The 25,176-nt window shown below is 47.7% G+C and overlaps 1 protein-coding gene across 3 annotated transcripts in view; it reads right to left on the reverse strand.

Moving 5' to 3' along the window:
- Positions 1 to 331: 331 nt before the first annotated feature.
- SHISA6 (shisa family member 6) overlaps positions 332 to 25,176 on the reverse strand; it is a 189,660-nt gene continuing 164,815 nt past the window's right edge. For 2 of the 3 annotated variants that reach the window (XM_075579640.1, XM_075579642.1), the window contains 3 exons: positions 23,897 to 23,959; positions 16,682 to 16,834; positions 332 to 1,817 (listed from right to left, as the gene is read on the reverse strand). In XM_075579640.1, coding sequence (XP_075435755.1) covers positions 1,240 to 1,817; positions 16,682 to 16,834; positions 23,897 to 23,959 — 794 coding nt within the window. In that variant the 3' untranslated portion in view covers positions 332 to 1,239. The remainder of the gene's footprint in view (positions 1,818 to 16,681; positions 16,835 to 23,896; positions 23,960 to 25,176) is intronic. The other variant, XM_075579641.1, reaches the window with a different exon arrangement.

Below are 25,176 nucleotides of genomic sequence, written 5' to 3' on the forward strand. Positions count from 1 at the left end.
AACAGGCCTCTGTCTTCTTAGCGTCAGAGGATTGAACAGCATTATGCTAGCTATTTATCAGTTTATATGTCTCCTAGCTGCAAAACTGGTGAAATATAGTATCAAAGTGAGAAATTCCCATGGAAAGCAATGGCCATTCCATGTGTGAGAAATCTGATGCTGTTCTCTACCCCAGGACGTCCCCCTATAAATCGTACAGCATTGAGAAACGGAACATACCACAGATAGCAGATACAGGGACAGTGGCCACACGTCTGTAGCTTAGGAGGGCTGATAACGATGGATGTAATACAAAATATTGGGACGGTGTAGCATGTACATGTGTAGTGCATTGGCATGGGTGGGGGTGGGGGGGCAGGCATTGCTTAACGCTTTTGACCGTTTATTGGCAAGAGGCTAAATTGCAATAAAGTGAACTCTGTTTCCTAACTTAATACGTCTATTTACAAGTCGGATTACCATAAAAATAAGATGAATGTAGAAGGAGCCGATGACCTGTATTAGTAGTATTGTGCTTATTGAGACACACACATCCACTAATTCCTACATTAAGAGAGCAGACGATTTATAGGCACTAGTATATTTCCTCCTCGCAGACCAAATCATCTCCACCAGACCACACACCCAGCTCGTCTTCAGGACCTCGCCACCCAAGGAAAATGTTAGTAATATACTACACTGACCAATGAAAGATGCAGCATCAAGGTGCTGAAAGAAGAATGACTACTTGGAAACATGCTACATACATGATAGAAGCTTGGCCCTCGTAGGGATGCAGCCAATGGGTTCTGTCCAGTAGTCATTGAACATTTCTACACCTTCAGCAAAATGTTACTGTTGACGAACATTAATGTATTCTTTTTTGGGCGCTTCCATTTTCATCTACCTGTATTAAACCTACATGGAATTGGTTCGTCTTTGTAGCCAGTGGCATAGACTTTTATTTCCATAGTTAGTCCAAGTGAGTTAGTGCAGGTAAGCCCTTTAAAGATACCCTCACACAAAGTTGGCTTTCTTGGTCAGAAGCGGGATAACATCTCCCGATTATTCATTCCACTCAGTCATCTGGGTCTCTGTTCTTCCAGTACCATTAATAACAAAGGACTATAATGAGTAATGAAGATGGGACGACCAATGGAACATTAAATAAGAGGTCTTCTTGGCCTATAAGGCCACTGTAGTGTGGTGTCCTGGGACTGCTTCAGTCTGTAACCATTATGTACAATTCCCACTGTCCTATCAAACAGTCACTTCTGTTTTACTAGCTGTGCGGTACTGCTGGTGGTGGCCTGGAATATAATGCAGTTGTTCCACTGTGTTGTGCCGCCGGGAAGCAAACGCCTGGCGTTTGGCAGCAGTTTGGTTCACACCTAATGTATTATACAAGTTATTTGTGGTACTGGGATGAGAGTGCATCTTTGTCATCCTGTAGCGGTCCAGGACAGGCGTTGAAACAAAGACATCCGTGTGGGAAATGGCTCTCGACATGGACTTGTCTTGAAAATCTGATCTTTTCAGGGTCATGGCCTTGTCTGGAGAGAGGAGGGGATCTTGGGAGTGAAGACGTTCGGCAGATAAAAGCTGTTCGTCGGACAGGATTCGGTCATAGGGCATGCTGTACCCTTCTTCAGGCATCGTTCTTTCTGGAGACAAGACTCTGTCTTGAGACATTGCACGTACTGGTGGTCTTCTCGGCCGCTCTCTGTAGTTCGACTGATCCTGAGTAATCTTAATGACATTAAGGGGAAGAGTTCCCCTGGCTGCCAAGTCCGGGAGGTGCCGTCTCCTCATGTAATAATCATCAGCTTCTTTATCGGCTGTAAAGAGGGAAAACAGAAGACATTAAGACATTGAACATCTTACATGATCTCGCCCTGAGTATGCATAAATGTGAAATAAACCATTATATCGTCCACCAACACCGCATATGAAAACATTTCTAGACAATAAATACTTTCATCTTGTTGAAGCCATGATTGTAATACAATTCTAGGAAACTTAACCATGACTTTAACCAGACACCACTGGGTCGTTTTGTCGGCAGCTAACGGAGAAACACGGCATTCCTTGTACAGAAGGTGAAGCTGTAGTGGTAAGAACAGGGACTTTTCACTAAGACAGGGGGGCTCAACTCCAGTCATCAATACCGCCCCCCCCCCAACAGGTCAGGTTTTCAGGATATCACTGCTTCAGCACAGATGGCTCAATCAGTCCCAGCTTCAGCACAGGGGGCTCAATCAGTCCCTGCTTCAGCACAGGTGGCTCAATCAGAGGCTCACTCTGACTGAGCCTCTGATTCTGCTACCTGTGCTGAAGCAGGAAAACCTGTTCGGGGGGCTTAAGGACTGGAGTTGAGAACCTCTGCACTAAGGGGCTTATTCAGTATCAGCTGAAGTGTCCAGTTGGGCCTATTTTAGGGGAATTTGGGTTGGGAAATGGCCCAATTGGCCACTTTGACTAATATAGACGGTAAACCCAGTGCGAATTCCAGGGTCAGCCTTCCGTGTGACTTTGGGCAAATCCCTTTATCTCAGTGTTTCTGAACCGTAGACCTCTTTGCGGCAGGGACTCATTCTATTTCGGTGGCCGGATCGGAGTAACGCCAAGTCTGGAATGACGTCACGGGAAGATAACGCGACGCTATAAGAACTGTGCTAGTAAAATATAGTACAGACAATGTTTTTTTTGCAGATAATTAGCTTTGGGGCTACGCATTAACCTCAGGGCACACAAGGGCCGCTCCTTTTTAATGCCGTTTTGTGCATCCAGCCCTGTGGTGGTTAAAGGCGGATAAAATGCTCCGTTGATACTGGAAAGAAAGCTTCCCCCAGAGATTCTCTGCAGCTTGAACGCAGAACAGGACTTTTTTATTCTCTAACATAATATGCCGTCTATCAGAGACAAGGACTGAAACGGTTAGAACAGATGCAATCTCATATAGATGGTGATTAAACAGCAGACCAGAGCATTGCTTTTAACTTGAACCGAATGAGTTTTTTTCTTATCAAATCCTCCTGGTCTGGGAAAATTGCGAAACCGTCACAGAATGTTAAAATCAGGCAGGTTTTTGGAGAGTCTGATCTCTTCAAATGCCAAAAGTTTGTACGAGATCGGCTCAGGCCGCGACTTATTGTGAACAATACAAATGTGAAGAATGATCACCCGTATCAAAATATACACAATAATAAATTAGACAATGATGACTAGAGGGGAGCAGCCAGAGGAAATTAAACCCCTCCCGAAGTCTACAAACTAAAAACTGATTTAAAAAATACTGACCAATTTGGATCAAAAAGGGATCAGCAGACCAGGTGTAACCTCTAGAACCTGTTACTGGCATTAGCACGCTTTGGTCCCAGGAGCACAGGGCCGGCTGGGAGAATGGCAGGGCCCAGTGCCCTGTGCGTCTGCGGGCGGGGTCTTTTACTGTCTCCGGAGCTGCGAAGATGTCACGTGACGCACATGGCCTCATGGCCGCTCTTGCATCATGTGACGTTGTTTCGTCACGTGACTTTGGGTGGTAGCCGGAGATGCCGGCACTTACAGAGAACCCGCACTCTTGCCCGACCCTGATCACCGTTTGAATACTGTGGTGAACTGGTTAATTTAACCACAAGATTTAAACCTCGTGTTTCCGGAAGTTGGGCCAGGTAAGAGCGTGAGGCATCTGTAAGCGCGGGGCCAGGTAAATTCGCAACTGCGCTGGGCCTGCCAGGAGGGACTGACCCTTTAAAAGATGTCATTTGTGTGGTTACATAATTGCTGACCCAAAATAAAGCGCAGCAAATCAATTCTTTCCCATTTAAGGATGACCAAATCTTTCTAAGGAAGCAAAATACATGGACGCAGTGATCCTTTTTTGCTTGCCCCTTTAAACGCTGGGATTGTATAATATGTACTCCCTCCTGCCTTTTGCCTCCAAACTCCTTGAACGTCTTGTATTCTCTCGATTGCTCCACTTTCTCAACACCTATTCTCTCCTAGACCCTCTACAATCTGGCTTCCGCACTGCTCACTCCACGGAAACAGCCCTCACTAAAATAACTGACGACCTCCATGCTGACAAAGACAGAGGTCATTACACTCTGCTCATATTACTCGACCTCTCTGCATTTGACACCGTGGACCACCCTCATCTGCTTCACATTCTCCATACTCTTGGTATTCGGAATAAAGCTCTATCATGGATCTCCTCTTACCTCTCCCATTGTACTTTCAGTGTCTCTTTTGCTAACACCTCCTCCTCTATTGATCTCTCTCTGGGGGTACCCCAGGGCTCTGTCCTGGGACCCCTTCTCTTTTCTCTTTACACACTCTCTCTAGGTGACCTAATCACATCTTTTGGGTTTAAATATCACCTCTATGCTGACGACACACAAATTTACCTTTCAACCCCTGACCTTACACCTGATATACAGACCAAAGTTTCTGAATGCCTCTCTGGAATATCATCCTGGATGGCCATCCGCCGACTGAAACTTAACATGGCAAAAACAGAGCTCCTTATACTACCTCCCAAACCTGGCCCTACTACATCCTTCCACATTGCTATTGGAAATACGATCATTCACCCAGTAGCCCAAGCACGCTGCCTAGGGGTCACACTTGATTCCTCTCTCTCATTCTCCTCTCATATTCAAAACGTTTCTAAAACTTGTCGCTTTTTCCTCCGCAATATCACAAAGATACGCCCTTTCCTCTGTTACTCGACTGCTAAAACTCTGACTCAGGTCCTCATTATCTCACGTCTCGATTACTGCAACCTCCTGCTGTCCGGCCTTCCTGCCTCCCCTACAATCTATCCTTAACGCTGCTGCCAGAATAACTCTACTCTTTCCTAAATCTGTCTCCGCATCTCCCCTCCTGAAATTCCTCTCCTGGCTTCTGATCAAATCCTGTATCTCACATTCAATTCTCCTCCTCACTTTTAAAGCTTTACACTCTTCTGCCCCTCCTTACATCTCAGCCCTAATTTCTCGCTATGCACCATCCCGACTCTTGCGTTCTTCTCAAGGATGTCTTCTTTCTACCCCCTTTGTATCTAAAGCTCTCTCCCGCCTTAAACCTTTCTCACTTTCTGCCCCGCACCTCTGGAATGCCCTTCCCCTCAATAACCGACTAGCACCCTCTCTATACACCTTTAAGACCCACCTTAAGACACATCTGCTTAAAGAAGCATATGAATAGCACTGTGGATAATCCTGGACACATGATACATAAAGCTTGGCCCCCTGCAGACGCACTTACTAGAATTCCCTCCTACTGTCTCTGTACGTTCTCCCTACCTATTAATTAGATTGTAAGCTCCTCGGAGCAGGGACTCCTCTTCCTTAATGTTACTTTTATGTCTGAAGCACTTATTCCCATGACCTGTTATTTATATTATTTGTTATTTATATGATATGTATTACTACTGTGAAGCGCTATGTACATTTATGGCGCTATATAAATAAAGACATACAATACAATACAATATATGTTTCGTTTTCATAGTGCTCCTTTCATTTGATAAGCTGAATAAGGGAAAGTATGAACTACCGTGCAAGTGCGATCCTCATTATAAAAGGACTTTAAGACATTTAACGTGACAAGTAGCAGCAATTTAGAAGATAAAAGTGTCTGCCGAAGAGCTACTGTACAAAGTGAAAAAGAACAAATCTATTCTTCCCACCATCACACTGTTTTACGTCTGCTTCTCTACAACACCTCCCAGGCATTATTCCCAGGAGGCTGAAGTCTGAGAATGTGTTTATCCTGCAAAAGAAAAGATAACGCAGGTTCTGAGCACGGGGAAAATGGAGGAGCCGGTAAAAGAGGTCAGAGGCTCAAATGGAAAAACATTCGCTCCAAGTCATAAGACACGAAGTCTCCGGACTCGGAGCGACTGCTACAAGGACGTCTCGCTGGTGGCCCTATGACATTTCCGGAATGTCTTTTTGTGTAAGGGGACATCAGCCGCCTGGACCCAACGAGAAAGTCAGCAACCATTGTGGGCAGGCGCTGCAATACATGGCACATGGTCCTTCTCCTGCTGTCTCCCACCATCCCACTTAGATTATAAGCTCTGCACGGCAAGGATTGTCTTTACCATTGTCTACTTCTATGTTTTATGCACTCATTGTATTGTCTATTTTATAAAGTGCTGCACACATTGTTGGTGTTATATATATATATGTGTGTGTGTGTGTGTGTGTGTATATATATATATATATATATATATATATATATTTTGTGGCAGGACGGCCTCGCGGCGGGGTCAGTAAGAAGCTAGACACGACGGGAAACGTTAAACTATAGTGGTTTATTAGCCACAACCAAAATAAGTACGGGTGCACTGTCCCTTTAAGAAACGACTTTCTGGAAATTAAAGCCTATTCCCGTTAGGGAAACTAACTCACTTCTTGAGCCCTTACTAACAGGGCAGCCAGCTAATCTGGTTATGCCCTAAACATATGCTACACAAAGGATAACCAATAAGTATAAGAATAAAGTCTTATCTGTGATGCAGCTCCAACAGCAAACAGGAACACGGTTCCGGGGAGCAGGCTGTGTCCAGCTCGCAGCAATCTGTATCTTTATCCTGGGTTAGGGTCCCAGCTGGTCCCAGCAGCATAGCTCCTCGCGGGACTGGGGGACCAGAGCAACAGCTATGGCTTCCTAGCCGGGAGACGTCTCTCCACCCTCACGTGGAAAAACAAGCTCAACTTGTGTGAGAAACGTCCTGCTGTTTAAAGCACTTGTTTCACTGATAGTTCAGCCCCTGTTTAATCAGTCTTCAGCTGTGCTTTCTCTGTCTGAGAACATTAACACTCTGTGAACTGGCTGCAGCATCTCTCCATTCACTGTTCCAGCCTACTGAGTCAGTGATTCTGTCACAATATATATGTGGGTACACACACACACACACACACACACACACACACACACACACACACACACACACACACACACACACACACACACACACACACACACACACACACACACGTGTGTGCTCTCTGTTCTTGTAGAAATCAAAATCAACACTCTTTGTGATAAGTGCACTGTCCTACTCTCAATCTGGCCCAGGGGTGGCCAACTCCAGTCCTCAAGGACCACCAACAGGTCAGGTTTTCAGGATATCCCTGCTTCAGCACAGGTGGTGCATTCATAATGACCGAGCCACCTGTGATGATGCAGGGATATCCTGAAAACCTGACCTGTTGGTGGCCCTTGAGGATTGGAGTTGGCCACTCCTGGTATATCATCCTGTTTGCGTGCCACGATTAGCTTCTTCCCAATCATGTCGCTGCTTCATCTAAACAGTTGTTATCTTCACTGTATCGCAGGGACTTGTTCTTACATCTTCAGGTATACGCGGGCCGATCACCTTGCACAGCTCGGTATATCCCGTTTTTATTCTTGCATCTTGGAATTGCTTCATTTCTTATCGTTTCCCCAGTAACTGGTTTGTCTCCTCTGATATTTTCTTATCCAGATATTTGGTAGAGGTTCCTCTATATTTTGCGGTGCTTTCCACTACAATCAATACGAATTCTTTGCTGCTATTTCTGGGGCTCTTGATGCTGATTTGTGTCTTCTTTTTAATCCATTTCCTTCTTTCCATTTTCACCGGTGGTCACTTCTTAAGTCTAAACAGACTGTGCCGTCTTCAGTCACGTTAAGTTGTATGTAGTCAATTTCATTCTCGATTCCACTGGGTCCAATCCATGTCCATTTCCTATTGGGATTCTTCTTGAAGAATTCATGCTGCAGAAGTTTTCACATTCTGCACATTGACCCAGCCTGTTTCCATTCCTGTTACTGTAACCCTACTTGCCAACTGATGCTCCGTCTTTCTGAGGGGCTCTAATCTTTCCATTGAAATCTCCCGTAATGATCTTGAGATGACCATTCTCGTTGGTGTTAAGTTGGCTGATTTCATGGTCGAAGTCTTCCACTTACTTTTCCGTGTGACTTGATGTCTGGGCATATACAGTACAGATGTAGCGGGCGATATTGCAGTCGCTGGCGCGTGCAGCAGCCTTCACCCTTATTTGCACAAAAAATGGCGGATGTTCCCTCTGGGGGGTTGCGCCTGTATCGCTGCAACACGCCGGCGGGACCCATAACGGCCTCTACATCTGTACTGTAGTTGGATAATTTAAAGCTTACATCTCTGCCAACTGGATGATGAATTTCCCATGAGCTTTAATACTCAACTATGTTGGTTTTCCAGTCCTGGTTAATGACAAAACGTACTCCACCGATTCTTCCATTTTCGGTACCTCTGTAAAATAACCGGTGTCTGTTTTTGAGCTCAACGAGTCCGTCATCTTTCCTTCTTGGTTCACTAAGGCCAACACTATCCCGTTTGATCTTTCCAACCTTGTCTCCCAGGTAGGCAGAGGTTAGAATAACCGCTTTTGTGTAACCTCCGGGGATTCTTCGCCCCCCTCTGCCGTCTTCCTGAACGCTGCCGAGCCCAGGCCCAATCCTTCCACCGGTGACTGAGGGACATTACTTTTCTGCTATCTCTTATATTTGGGGCTTCTGGCCTTACTCGCCATGGCAGCCTCAGCTGCACGTTGGCAAATCCCTTTCCCACTTTAGTCAGGTATATTGTTCAGGCTTTCATCATATGGATGGATGAACCAACACACGTGCACAATACATCTTGTTAAACCCCTAATGTAACCTTCCCGGCACTTTTTAGGCAGGGAGATATAAATGTGCGTGTGTGTGCGCGTGTATATATACTGTATCTTGTACTATTATCGTTATTTATATAGCGCCATCCATGCCCACAGCGCGCCACACCAGTAACATGCGGGACATAATAATATAACACATACTGGGAATAAGCGCTACAGGCATAAAAGTAACACTAGGAAAAGGAGTCGCTGCCCCGAAGTGCTTACACACACACACACACACACACACACACACACACACACACACACACACACACACACACACACACACACACACACACACACTATATATATAGCAATACAATATATCAGTCAGACACAAATTCATTACCTTCCAGGTAGGACTTACAATTCAATTTTCTTTGCTGTGGCGCAGGAACATAAAGGGGCTATATTGACTAAACAATGCTTTCCCACAGGATCCCTCCCAGAGGTGGAAGGCGCCTCTTGGGCAGTTCACATAAATCACTGCAAAGTGTTTTTCCAATGTCTTAATGTGTCTTGTGGAATAGCACTGCTTAGGGAACATGGGCCAATGGACACGAGGATTCTAACCAACAGTGGCATACCACTAAACCGAGGGCGCTCAACTCCAGGCTTTAACAAACCCCAACAGGTCAGGTTCTGATGATATCCAAGCTTCAGCACAGTTGGCTCAATCAGTGGCTCAGTCAAAGACTGCAGCACTGATTGAGCCACCTGTGCTGAAGCATGGATTGATTGAGCCACCTGTGCTGAAGCATGAACTGATTAAGCCATCTGTGCTGAAGCAGAGACTGATTAAGCTACCTGTGCTGAAGCAGAGACTGATTGAGCCACCTGTGCTGAAACAGGGATATCCTTCCTGTTAGTGGCCCTTGAGGATTGGAGTTGGCCACCCCTCATATACAGGGCAACGCCGGGTCTCTCAGCTAGTATACAATATAATATAATTTTATTTAAAAAAAATTACAATTGAGGTATTGGAAGTACAATACGTTTTATACACAGAGCCTCTAGTGGCTTCCATATCCTTCTCTAATAAAGTCTATTTTTGTGTATTTTCCACTCCAGTCCTCAAGACCACCCCAAAGACTGAGCCTCTGATTGAGCCACCTGTGCTGAAGCAGGGACTGATTGAGCCACCTGTGCTGAAGCAGGGACTGATTGAGCCACCTGTGCTGAAGCAGGGATATCCTGAACACCTGACCTGTTGTGGTGTCTTGAGGACTGGACCGGAGAAGCCCGGCACGAAACCATTTTTTCTGCCATGGAAACGTTTTCTCGATGCGTCGTGGGGCCTGTGCGCTATCAAAGAAACACAATGTTCTGCTTGTCACGGTACCCGGAGGCGTTGAATGCCGGAGGACTGCGAGCGGCAATCATTCGGATAAAGATGATGTCCACATGTACAAGCAGTTTGAAGACCTGATATTTTTCGGGTATTTTTCCAGCAGCACCTGAACGGTTACACCCCGCCGTTCTCACCCCGCCGCTCTCACCCCGCCGCTCTCACCCCGCCGCTCTCACGCCCACACTCCCACACGGCCGGGAAAGCTGAGAATTGTCTTCAGTGCATTTGAGAATCAAAGAGTTCAAGCTGTTGTTTACTGAATCTAATAATATTTTCCAGCTCGCTGAATCCACTTCCCTTTGCAATGCAAATAAAAAAATAAATTAACGTGACTTTAAGCCGAGAGAAGACGACGAACTTAACAGCAGGTGGATATTTAAGACTTAAGAGTTTATAATGATCCATTCATTTTTTCTTTTCCCGGACGCGGTCATTACAATGCAGAATAAATGACGGGTGAATAAGCGGTGAGTGGGAAGTAGCACACGTTTTTGAATAGGGCTAAAGGGCATTTTATCCTCATAATTATAATAAGGTCTGTCTCTGCGGCGTGTCTAATAATAATTCAGTTTCTGTGTAATAATGCTGCAACTTTACATCGCGGTGTATAATAGGATTATATGGAACAAGCATCCGTATTATAATATCTGTGTGTGTGAGTGTGTGAGTGTCTGTCAGTGTGTGTGTGTGTGTGTATTTAAGAATGGTCAGTATATTAGGAAGACTCAATGGTTGCTATTATTTTTTTCCCAGAATCCCCTGTTTGTTTCACACTCATTGGAGAGCGACATCATTTAACCGCAATTACTATTTCAGCCGAAGTGGCAGATCTAGAATTAACACCTGTATATAAAGAATTGTTATTTGCAAACACGTGCATTGTGTCAATAAATCCATTTATCACCGGAAATCCAGAGGGGCACACTCCAGCCTCAACAGCCACCATCAGGTCAAGTTTTCAGGATATCCCTGCTTCAGCACAAGTGGCTCAATCAGTGGCTCAGTCAAAGACTAAGCCACTGATTGAGCCACTTGTGCTGAAGCAGGGATCGATTGAGCCACCTGTGCTGACGCAGGGATATCCTTAAAACATGACCACCCCTGATATATAACAATGTAATTTTATAAAATATACAATTCAGGTTTTGGAAGTACGATGAATATTACGGGCAGAGCCTTTAATGGCTTTCATATCCTTCTCTAATAATGTCTATTTTTGTGTATTTTTCTGCTCCCCTTTTTGTTTTCGCCTCACTATTCTTCCCCTCATATTTTATTAAATGTTCTTGGAAAATGGTTCCAGTTAATGGATTTGATCAGATTCCCTGTGTAAACGTGCCTGCTTCTGTACACTAACGACCGCAACGCTAAAAAAAGAATTTCACTATGTATATTGTTCACCAGCCTGGTGAGTGTATAGATATTTGTTTTACAATGTAACCTTGTATTACTACGGTAACATTATCTATTGCTACAGTTTTGCAGCTCAAACTACTGGGAACATTGGCAACAAACAGGAAAGTGTTGCAAAGATCTTGCACTGCTGGGGAAGTGGCTAAAACAGCGATAGAAATCAAAGGATGCTCAGTATGTTAAAACTAATTAATTTAACCCCCCCCCCCCCAAATTAAAACAGGTCACTGTTATCTAATATTACAGAACTAAATAAAATAAATCACATGTAGCATATTGATTGGATTTCTCTGTTAATGTTTTTACGTGAGAAAAGGCGGATGTTTCCAAAGTAGCATTAGACAGGCTTTGACACACTGCTATCTCCTCATGTAATTACAGTAAATAAACAGTGATTCACCCAAACACAAGTTATATTTCCTGAAAGTAGACAAATCGCAGGAATTCCTGGGATGAGTCACTTTGATCTCAGGTAGAGACGGGACGGGCAGATTCCGTATTATCACGCACAATGAAAATGTGCTTTAATTCTTCTGTGCTAAGGTGGGGTGCGTTGATTGGTTACAGCCCTCCCCCCAAACAGAGTTGTACTGCTATATTTATGGGGGTACCCTTGAATGACAGAAGATACTACCAAAGTCTGTCAAGGAGGATTCAATGTTTGTAAAAAATTAAATGTTCCTGTGGGGGTCGTGCAAACAGACGTGTTCAAATACATTATATACACGTGTAGCTCGGTTTGGCAGTTACTATACATCTCATAGGCACTGACTGTAACCCCTTACAGACACCCTCCTACCGACTGTAACCCCTTACAGACGCCCTCCTACCGACTGTAACCCCTTAGACACCCTCCTACCGACTGTAACCCCTTACAGACGCCCTCCTACCGACTGTAACCCCTTACAGACGCCCTCCTACCGACTGTACCCCCTTACAGACGCCCTCCTACCGACTGTAACCCCTTACAGACACCATCCTACCAACTGTAACCCCTTACAGACACCATCCTACCGACTGTAACCCCTTACAGACACCATCCTACCAACTGTAACCCCTTACAGACACCCTCCTACCGACTGTAACCCCTTACAGACACCCTCCTACCGACTGTAACCCCTTACAGACACCATCCTACCAACTGTAACCCCTTTACAGACACCCTCCTACCAACTGTAACCCCTTACAGACACCCTCCTACCGACTGTAACCAATACAGACGCCCTCCTACCGACTGTAACCCCTTACAGACACCCTCCTACCGACTGTAACCCCTGACAGACGCCCTCCTACCGACTGTAACCCCTTACAGACACACTCCTACCGACTGTAACCCCTTACAGACGCCCTCCTACCGACTGAAACCCCTTACAGACACCCTCCTACCGACTGTAACCCCTGACAGACGCCCTCCTACCGACTGCAACCCCTTACAGACACCCTCCTACCGACTGTAACCCCTGACAGATGCCCTCCTACCGACTGTAACCCCTGACAGACGCCCTCCTACCGACTGTAACCCCTTACAGACGCCCTCCTACCGACTGTAACCCCTTACAGACACCCTCCTACCGACTGTAACCCCTTACAGACACATTCCTACCGACTGTAACCCCTTACAGACACCATCCTACCGACTGCAACCCCTTACAGACACCATCCTACTGACTGTAACCCCTTACAGACACCCTCCTACCAACTGTAACCCCTTACAGACACCCTCCTACCGACTGTAACCCCTTACAGACACCCTCCTACCGACTGTAACCAATACAGACACCCTCCTACCGACTGTAACCCCTTACAGACACATTCCTACCGACTGTAACCCCTTACAGACACCATCCTACCGACTGCAACCCCTTACAGACACCATCCTACCGACTGTAACCCCTTACAGACACCCTCCTACCGACTGTAACCAATACAGACGCCCTCCTACCGACTGTAACCCCTTACAGACACCCTCCTACCGACTGTAACCAATACAGACGCCCTCTGTAATACACAGCTTAATTACACTGTATTGTGGGAAGGGGGTGGGTAACATTGTTTCCTTCCAAACCTTTGCGAATCAAAAAAACAAATTACCCTGACTTCTGTTTATACTGCAGCTGAAAATTCATTGAAGTGATTACTTGCATCAGTCCCTAATGCCAGACTTAATATACGTCACGGACATTAAATGTTCTTATTTATTCATTCATACATATGTAACACCACTTATCAGTGGCTCACGCTGACAGTGATAAATACAGGAGCTGGGAAGTAGTCGTGTGCTTTTCAGAGATAGGGCGCGTCGGGAGGAATGAGAAATTGGTTTGTTTTTGTTTATTTGATCACATCGGAAATGTCATTTTGTCCTGGGGTAGAAAACTTGGAAGCGACCACCGATGATCGAACGCTGATGGGTATCTGCTTGTCTTCATGCCCCCAAACCCACTTTATTTGTACAGTGGGGGGTTCATCACTTTTTGACCCATCATTACCCAATTTAATGTCTGGTTTTCTAAACGCTACCAGTTTGACAATGCAGAATCAGTGACCAAGCTCCAACTGGTGAATCCCAAGCTCCAACTGGTGAATCCCAAGATGCAACTGGTGAATCCCAAGATGCAACTGGTGAATCCCAAGATGCAACTGGTGAATCCCAAGCTGCAACTGGTGAATCCCAAGCTCCAACTGGTGAATCCCAAGCTCCAATTGGTGAGTCCCAAGATGCAACTGGTAGATCCCAAAGGATTTGGAGAGTTATTTATTAAAGTGTCAGATTGGCACTATTGCACATTAATGAAGAACCTGCTTTAACAGGGCCCACTGATTCTGTATCTTCCTAGTCCCAGGTTAGCTGGATCAGCCATTTAATGCAGCAGGGAAAACCGCTAGGGAATCCATGTAATAAAATGAACAAGCGGATAAAACGGACATACCCACTGAGTGTTCATTTGCATGGCATTACCCAGAATCCTTGCCTGCAGCTTAAAGCAGCAGCCCAGGCTTCCCCTTATTTTTTTGTTTTACTATATGCAGCATGTGAGTGGCTTTATTAAAAAATAATTACCTATGCTGCTGATCGATCCATTCTCCTGTGATCGGTTGTCAAATATCCTGATCTCGGAGCTATTGAAATGGCCGCCTGTCAGTGCTATGATGCAGTCAGTGAAATGCTACAGCTGCAATGTAATATTATATTACTAACTGTAACACATTAATGTTACAACTTTCAGCTCAGCATTAGACAGTCTGCTGCTGGGGACAATGCAACAGATCTGTTTGTGATACTTTGTTGCCAAAGGGCAGAGCTCAAAAAGGTGTGAGAGAATGTTTCAAAAGAAGAAGTTGATGTGACTTTCTAAAGGGTTGCCAAGCAGCCAAATCATGCTCAGTACATTATTAAAACTCATTAAAAAAAGGCATTAACAGTTCGAAAAAAAATGTTTAAAAAACACAGTAAGTATCTAGTACTACACAACTACCAAATAAGTATACATGGGAGGGATGTTGATCCAGGGATTAATCCAATTGCCAATTCTTGGAGTCAGGAAGGGATGTATTTTCCCCTTATGAGATATCATTGGATGATATGACACTGGGGTTTTTTATTTGCCTTCCTCTGGATCAATAAGTAAGTATAGATATAGGATAAAGTATCTGTCGTGTACATTTAGCATTAGGTTGAACGTGATGGACGTACGTCTTTTTCAACCTCATCTACTGTGTAACTATGTAACTGATTTATTAAAAAACCCCACAAAGTCTTGCTGTTTAACAGGACGTTTCAGGCGTACACGGCTTTGCTTCGGTTACACCTAACTGATGAATGGTCCTCCTCGAATCGGGCGGTTCTTTTGATCAACGGATCAGTCTCAATTATGCAAATCTGCAGTGTCGGATTATTTTTTCAGCCTGTGGCCAAATCGTTAAATATCCGGCCACGGGAGCGGGGCGGGGGGGGGGGGGGGGGGGGTATTTCTCTCCCTCCACGGATTAATCCGTTTGTGGATTTTTAACAATCCTGTCATGGACCATGGAATCCACAGATTATTAAAAACCCGACCGAATTGTATCCAATGGCAGATGTGGAGTAATCCGCGGGGATTTTTAGTGCTCAATCTGTAGGCGGATTTTGGTCTAAAAAATCCGTGAAATGGATTTGGGCTGGTTTCGCCCTACCCAAGTCTCCCCAGCAGATTGAATAGAATTGAAGAACCCACAGCCTTATTCGATATACATGATAAAATGTCAGTTGGGGGTTTTCTTGGCTGAAACATCACCATTGAAGTCGCTTCCGCTCCGGCAGATCTGGAATTGCTCCCAGAGACTTAAACACTTATTGAACATGTTTGCGAAGCCGTTTTTTCCTAGTTCTAATAAACAACGTACAAGTATCATTCCTGGTACGGGCGAGTTTCTGCATGAGACAATGGCTTTGAACACTCCGATAGACAGTGGCGCTTCCCAACACACACTGAAAATGTTGACATTTCGAAGCAGGGAATTCAGTGAATGAATGATCAGGAAATGATAAACATTGGAGACATTTCTATTATAAAAGGTTTTTGTTATCTTATATTAGCGGACACCGGTGTAATCACCTGGCATTTTCCCATCTAATCCTGATAGACTCTGGAGACCACTTTTTATTTACAGTTCTGGTGAGAATACAAGCCCCCCTGTAATTTTGCAAAGACCCCGACTTGCAGCACATTTAATATACCTACTTTACTGGCTCGTCTTGGGAAATATTCAACACTCATTTCACTTTTCATAGGCTGTAAGTCACATAATGTTGTTGCAACTACCCACATTAACCATTAAATACCCCATGCGTAGGGGCAAAGTAGGGATACTGGAAGCCAACAGTCAAACGGAGAATGCTGGGGTTCTGTCAGCTCTACGCCAATGGGAGTCTCCTCATTCTAGGGCCGTTTTTGCAATATGAAATGTTGGCAAATATTTGGAGACCAATATGCGTATCTGGGGATCCCTGCATAGGTACAGCAGCACTGCTGCTTAAATGTCCAGTAATGGGAGAATGTAGAAATAATTATTCCTACATTTCAACTTGAACCCAACGTGTGTGTGTTGTATTTTTTTTTTTTTTATAATAGATAAGACACAGAAGATCAATGTGATGGAGAGATTGAAACATTGCAGGGAAGGGGATATAACCCATTGTCCAGCCTTGCCCAGGGGATCTTCCATGCAAATGTAACATGAAAATGAAATGAGTGGCACATACTTAATCTCTTCAGAGAAGAATATTTACTTGGATTGGTCTTCACGGCTGCCTCGTACGATGGTGGAAGATGGGAGAGATTCTGAAAGGATCTGGAGAACGATAGGTCGTACGGCTCCGTGGCAGAGGTAAGGATGTTGTTGATCCGTGGTTTCTCTGTAAAGAAAAGTTTCAATGCATGAAAATACTGAATATAAACTGAAACCGAAGGCACCTTATGAACTACATTAGAAATGCCCATTTTATATGATGGATTAGTCATTTATCACTGTCTCCTGAGTAGATTATCACTGTCTCCTGAGTAGAGGTAGGTGACCTTTCTGGACGGATCTAGAACCCACAACCACTGCTTATCATGTCTATGTAGTCGGTATGGAAATCCTGTTGGGAAGTGAGGGATGGGACTCATTTAAATATACTTTGCATAACCATTAGCATATCTCCCAGGGTTCCTCAGGTGTGTTTCTTTTTCAGCAAAGTCTCTCCCTAATTTATTTGTAGGGACATTTGAGGGGATATATACACACAACTGGAGACACTATTAAATCTCTCTCCTCTCTCATACTGATCGGTATTCTGCGGCATACATCCCGTAGGAAACGTGTTTCTTATATTTGCCGCCAAGGATCTGGCAGATTTCATTGACTTAAACACAAAAGATAATTGTGCCAGTTATAGATGACAATTTAATGCATCTTATCATAAGATTGTCCTGGTTCTCTCCTCACCCCTAACTCCTGGTATAACCCCTTCCAAAAATTCTTATTGGTGAAGGTGAAGCTACAGTACATTGACACAAAGCCCCGTGATACCACATCCCCCCTTTTTACCCTTTATTATTTTTATATGTAAAGCACGTGGCCATGTATAATTCTACATTCTTACCCAAGCTGGCAATCGCTTGGTGCGCCTGCTATAAATCTGTAAAAATCCTGATGGTGTGCCTAACAAAATGGCTGCCTTCTAACTGTGTGCTGCAGTCTGTGAAATGCTGCAGCTGATATGTAACATTAGATTACTAAGTGTAACACATTATTGTTACAGCTTTCAGAGTAATAGTCTGCTGTTTGGAATGCAGCAAGAGATCGGTTTGTGATACTTGGTTGCCAAAGGGCAGAGCTCAAAAAGGTGTATGTCAGAGCCGTTTCAAAAGAGGCAGTGGATATGACTTTCTAAATCAGTGGTTCCCAAACTTTTTCCGCTCAAGGCTCCCCAAGGCGATCAGGATTTTTCCGCGGCAACCAAAGTAAAAACAAAGTTGTATATACATACCTAACAGTTGCAGTGCGCAGTTGGTGTCTCTCTCACACACACACTCTCTCTCACTCTCACACACACTCTCTCACTCTCACACACTCTCTCACTCACACACACACTCTCTCACTCTCACACACACTCTCTCACTCTCACACACACTCTCTCACTCTCACACACTCCCTCTCTCACTCTCACACACACCCTCTCTCACTCTCACACACACTCTCTCAATCTCACATACTCTCACACACACTCTCTCACTCACACACACTCTGTCACTCTCACACACACACACTCTCACACACACTCTCTCACTCTCACACACACTCTCTCACTCTCACAAACACTCTCTCACTCTCACACACACTCTCTCACTCTCACACACACTCTCTCACTCTCACACACACTCTCTCACTCTCACACACACTCTCTCACTCACACACACTCTCTCACTCACACTCACACACACTCTCACTCACTCACACTCACGCTCACACACACTCCCACTCTCTCACACACTCTCACTCACTCACACACTCTCACACACACTCTCTCGCACACTCTCTCACACACACTCACACACTCACACACTCACACACACACACACTCTCACTCCCACTCTCACCCACTCACACACTCTCACTCACACTCTCACTCACTCTCACTCACTCTCACCCACACTCACTCACTCTCTCACACACTCTATCACACACACTCTCTCACACACTCTCTCACACACTCTCACACACACTCTCACACACTCTCTCACATACTCTCTCACACACTCTCTCACACACTCTCACTCTCTCACACACACACACGCTCACTCTCTCACACACGCTCACTCTCTCACACACGCTCACTCTCTCACACACGCTCACTCTCTCACACACGCTCACTCTCTCACACACTCACTCTCTCACACACTCACTCTCTCACACACTCACTCTCTCACAGGATACACTCACTCTCTCACAGGACACATTCACTCTCTCACAGAACACATTCACTCTCTCACAGGACACTCACTCTCTCACAGGACACTCTCACTCTCTCACAGGACACTCACTCTCTCACAGGACACTCTCACTCTCTCACAGGACACTCTCACTCTCTCACAGGACACTCTCACAGGACACTCTCACTCTCTCACAGGACACTCTCACAGGACACTCTCACAGGACACTCTCACTCTCTCACAGGACACTCTCACAGGACACTCTCACTCTCTCACAGGACACTCTCACAGGACACTCTCACAGGACACTTTCACAGGACAATCTCACTCTCTCACAGGACACTCACTCTCACACAGGACACTCTCACTCTCTCACAGGACACTCTCACAGGACACTCTCACTCTCTCACAGGACACTCTCACAGGACACTCTCACAGGACACACTCACAGGACACACTCACTCTCTCACAGGACACACTCACTCTCTCACAGGACACTCACTCTCTCACAGGACACTCACTCTCTCACAGGACACTCACTCTCTCACAGGACACTCTCACTCTCTCACAGGACACTCACTCTCTCACAGGACACTCTCACACCCACTCTCTCACAGGACACTCTCACTCTCTCACAGGACACTCTCACTCTCTCACAGGACACTCTCACAGGACACTCTCACTCTCTCACAGGACACTCTCACAGGACACTCACTCTCTCACAGGACACTCTCACAGGACACTCTCACTCTCTCACAGGACACTCTCACTCTCTCACAGGACACTCACTCTCTCACAGGACACTCTCACAGGACACTCTCACTCTCTCACAGGACACTCTCACTCTCTCACAGGACACTTTCACAGGACACTCTCACAGGACACTCTCACAGGACACTCTCACAGGACACTCTCACAGGACACTCTCACTCTCTCACAGGACACTCTCCCTCTCTCACAGGACACTCTCACAGGACACTCTCACTCTCTCACAGGACACTCTCACAGGACACTCTCACTCTCTCACAGGACACTCTCACTCTCACACAGGACACTCTCACTCTCACACAGGACACTCTCACTCTCTCACAGGACACTCTCACAGGACACTTCACTCTCTCACAGGACACTCTCACACCCACTCTCTCACAGGACACTCTCACTCTCTCTCTCACAGACACTCTCACAGACTCTCTCACAGGACACTCTCATCTCTCCCAGGCACTCACAGGATCATCTTACAGGACACTCTGACTCTCTCACAGGACACTCTCCCTCCTCTCACAGGACACTCTCACAGGACATTCTCACAGGACACTCTCACTCTCTCAAAGGACACTCTCACAGGACACTCTCACAGGACACTCTCACAGGACACTTTCACAGGACACTCTCACTCTCTCAAAGGACACTCTCACAGGACACTCTCACAGGACACTTTCACAGGACAATCTCACTCTCTCACAGGACACTCTCACTCTCACACAGGACACTCTCACTCTCTCACAGGACACTCTCACAGGACACTCTCACAGGACACTCTCACAGGACACTCTCACAGGACACTCTCACTCTCTCACAGGACACACTCACTCTCTCACAGGACACTCACTCTCTCACAGGACACTCACTCTCTCACAGGACACTCACTCTCTCACAGGACACTCACTCTCTCACAGGACACTCACTCTCTCACAGGACACTCTCACTCTCTCACAGGACACTCTCACTCTCTCACAGGACACTCTCACTCTCTCACAGGACACTCTCACTCTCTCACAGGACACTCTCACTCTCTCACAGGACACTCTCACTCTCTCACAGGACACTCTCACTCTCTCACAGGACACTCTCACTCTCTCACAGGACACTCTCACACCCACTCTCACAGGACACTCTCACTCTCTCACAGGACACTCTCACTCTCTCACAGGACACTCTCACACTCACTCTCTCACAGGACACTCTCACTCTCTCACAGGACACTCTCACAGGACACTCTCACTCTCTCACAGGACACTCTCACAGGACACTCTCACTCTCTCACAGGACACTCTCACAGGACACTCTCACAGGACACTCTCACAGGACACTCTCACAGGACACTCTGACTCTCTCACAGGACACTCTCCCTCTCTCACAGGACACTCTCACAGGACACTCTCACTCTCTCAAAGGACACTCTCACAGGACACTCTCACAGGACACTTTCACAGGACAATCTCACTCTCTCACAGGACACTCTCACTCTCACACAGGACACTCTCACTCTCTCACAGGACACTCTCACAGGACACTCTCACTCTCTCACAGGACACACTCACTCTCTCACAGGACACTCACTCTCTCACAGGACACTCACTCTCTCACAGGACACTCTCACTCTCTCACAGGACACTCTCACTCTCTCACAGGACACTCTCACTCTCTCACAGGACACTCTCACTCTCTCACAGGACACTCTCACTCTCTCACAGGACACTCTCACACCCACTCTCTCACAGGACACTCTCACTCTCTCACAGGACACTCTCACACTCACAGGACACTCTCACTCTCTCACAGGACACTCTCACTCTCTCACAGGACACTCACTCTCTCACAGACATCTCTCTCTCACAGACACCTCTCTCTCACAGACACACACACAAAAAAAATTACCCCACACCCCCAATACATTTAAGAATTACCTCCACACCCCCATACATTTAAAAATTACCCCCACACCCCCAATACATTAAGAATTACCCCCACACCCCCAATATATTTAAAAATTACCCCCACACCCCCAATACATATAAAAAATTACCCCAATACATATATACATCTCCTTGGGGATGATCTCCTGATGGTCAGGCCGGTGGCTTGCAGGGGGGGGGGGTGCGGCGGCATGCCGGTGATGCGGGGGGCAATTCTGCGGGGGTGGGGGGGGCAGACAGCCCAGTGCTGCATGGGACGGCGGCAGCGTGGGGTGGCTGAACGGCCCGGTCCCTGCACTGGGTGAGGGGAGGGGCGGGGGGCCTGTGCCACGTTGGGGGAGGGCCGGTGTGCTGCGGGGGGAGGGTGATGGTGCACCGATGCTGCCGGGGGGGTGGCGGTTTTGGCCGGGGGTGGGGGAGGTGGGGTGTTAATGCTGCTGGGAGGCATGTCTCCCGGTGCTGCTCCTCCAGCGCGCGCAGGGAGACATGTCTCCCGGTGCTGCTCCTCCAGCGTGCGCAGGGAGACATGTCTCCCGGTGCTGCTCCTCCAGCGCGCGCAGGGAGACACGTCTCCCGGTGCTGCTCCTCCAGCGCGCGCAGGGAGACATGTCTCCCGGTGCTGCTCCTCCAGCGCGCGCAGGGAGACATGTCTCCCGGTGCTGCTCCTCCAGCGCGCGCAGCGAGGCATGTCTCCCGGTGCTGCTCCTCCAGCGCGCGCAGGGAGACATGTCTCCCGGTGCTGCTCCTCCAGCGCGCGCAGGGAGACATGTCTCCCGGTGCTGCTCCTCCAGCGCGCGCAGGGAGACATGTCTCCCGGTGCTGCTCCTCCAGCGCGCGCAGGGAGACATGTCTCCCGGTGCTGCTCCTCCAGCGCGCGCAGGGAGACATGTCTCCCGGTGCTGCTCCTCCAGCGCGCGCAGGGAGACATGTCTCCCGGTGCTGCTCCTCCAGCGAGACACGTCTCCCGGTGCTGCTCCTCCAGCGCCCGCAGGGAGACATGTCTCCCGGTGCTGCTCCTCCAGCGCGCGCAGGGAGACATGTCTCCCGCTGCTGCTCCTCCAGCGCGCGCAGCGAGACATGTCTCCCGGTGCTGCTCCTCCAGCGCGCGCAGGGAGACATGTCTCCCGGTGCTGCTCCTCCAGCGCGCGCAGGGAGACATGTCTCCCGGTGCTGCTCCTCCAGCGCGCGCAGGGAGACATGTCTCCCGGTGCTGCTCCTCCAGCGCGCGCAGGGAGACACGTCTCCCGGTGCTGCTCCTCCAGCGTGCGCAGCGAGACACGTCTCCCGGTGCTGCTCCTCCAGCGCCCGCAGGGAGACATGTCTCCCGGTGCTGCTCCTCCAGCGCCCGCAGGGAGACACGTCTCCCGGTGCTGCTCCTCCAGCGCGCGCAGGGAGACACGTCTCCCGGTGCCGCTCCTCCAGCGCGCGCAGGGAGACACGTCTCCCGGTGCCGCTCCTCCAGCGCGCGCAGGGAGACACGTCTCCCGGTGCTGCTCTTCCAGCGCGCGCAGGGAGACATGTCTCCCGGTGCTGCTCCTCCAGCGCGCGCAGGGAGACATGTCTCCCGCTGCTGCTCCTCCAGCGCGCGCAGCGAGACATGTCTCCCGGTGCTGCTCCTCCAGCGCGCGCAGGGAGACATGTCTCCCGGTGCTGCTCCTCCAGCGCGCGCAGGGAGACATGTCTCCCGGTGCTGCTCCTCCAGCGCGCACAGGGAGACATGTCTCCCGCTGCTGCTCCTCCAGCGCGCGCAGCGAGACATGTCTCCCGGTGCTGCTCCTCCAGCGCGCGCAGGGAGACATGTCTCCCGGTGCTGCTCCTCCAGCACGCGCATTTTTAAACCATCTTTTAAAGTTATTATGTAAACACGCTGGGAGGGGTCTGATTTCCTCTGTGCTCCCTCCTGTCTGATATCACTGTGTGTTCCACAAGAGTTTGCTCAGGCAGAGCCCCCTCTCTCCCCCTCCCCTTATCTGTATTGGCTCTCTGATAAGGAAAGGATGGGATTAGGGGAAAGAAAACAATTGATTGACAAACACTGCCCTTTTCAGAGGCGTCGAAGAAATGCAGTTTATAAATATTTCCAGGGAAATAACAGCAGCAAAAACTTTGCTGTTAGCATGGTTAGATTTGTTTAGGGAAGCCAATGAGACTGATCAATTCTTCAGAAAAGGTTGTTTGGTGCAGTATGCACCTTTAACAAGCTTATCTATGTAATAAACAGGTTTATCACTAAGGGCTCCTATAGAAATAATATATAATAACTGTGAGTACGTGAGAAAGAGAGATCCGTTGGTTCTGCCTTACCGTTTGTAGGTGTCTGGGATGTGTTGTTGAGCATGAGATGGTTATAATTCTGTTGATGATCACCTGAAACAAAGTGACACATTGCAAGTCACTACAACAGCTTTTATTTTTTTAACCACGCAATTCAGACCCGTACTGGTTATAATATAGAGCGTTTGGGTTATTAGTCTCTTTGTGCTAAGAAAGCTTGCAATCAAAATGTAAAGCCCCACAAATAAATGTCTTGTATTATATGTACACACACACACTTATAGGCGTGTAATATAGTCCTCGCTGCTGTGCGTATGGGTGCGCGCCCGGCGTTGTGCGTGCACGTTTAGTTGCTAGGGTGCAAGCGGTAACGCGCGCGGTTAGGGAGCGTGACTCTGACATCGCAGTGTTAGGACGCGCTGTGATTGGTTCGCGGCGTGGCTGCAGCGCGAAAATAAAATGATGCCGCGGGGTCATGTGATGTCACGTTACCATGGCAACGCGTCGCTGTAGACAAGGTAAGGATAGTTACATAGGTCTGATGCGGTCCCCCGGCATTTATTTAAATGCCTTGGGGGAAAACACGGGGCCTCTGCAACTGCCGTGCCCCCCGAAAAATCTTGCGCCCCCGCAGTGTGCGCATCCCTGGCGTAGGCCATTAGAGAAATGGAGAGACAACATAGAGTATAAAATCTCATCAGAAAGAACAGCCAGAATCATCCTTCCGTTATCACACAGATAGGAGCGTCGCATTACCGAGGCGTACGCCCCCACATCAAGTCACACAGACAATGAAGCACAACACATGAAGAAGGGGTCTCCGGAGCTGAACCCCCATTCATTTCAGCTCCGGGGACCCCCTGCTTCCCGAGATACAGACCTCAGGGGGTGCCGGTAGGGGCTCCAGCTGAGCTGTGAGCGGCAAACATAATGGCGGCTTAAATGTCAGGCGTCAACCTGGGCCAATAGGAAGCCGTGATGTCATCCCTTGTTGCTTCCTATTGGACCGTGTGACCAGGCCCTTTAAACCTGCGTCTTAATCAAGCGAGTCCGCGCACGAAACGCGTGGGAGAGCTTCACCCTCCGCTTTTTAATATATTCCCTTAATAAATGGATTTTTTTTATTCTCGTGGCTCTGCGCTCCGTCTCGCTGCGCGCTGCGTCTCGCAGTGCGCTCCGTCTCGCTGCGCGCTCCGTCTCGCTGTGCGCTCCGTCTCGCTGTGCGCTCTGTCTCGCAGTGCGCTGCGTCTCGCTGTGCGCTCCGTCTCGCTGTGCGCTGCGTCTCGCTGTGCGCTCCGTCTCGCTGTGCG

The sequence above is a fragment of the Ascaphus truei genome, chromosome 22 (genome assembly GCF_040206685.1).
Source record: "Ascaphus truei isolate aAscTru1 chromosome 22, aAscTru1.hap1, whole genome shotgun sequence".
NCBI classification, from domain to species: Eukaryota; Metazoa; Chordata; class Amphibia; order Anura; family Ascaphidae; genus Ascaphus; species Ascaphus truei.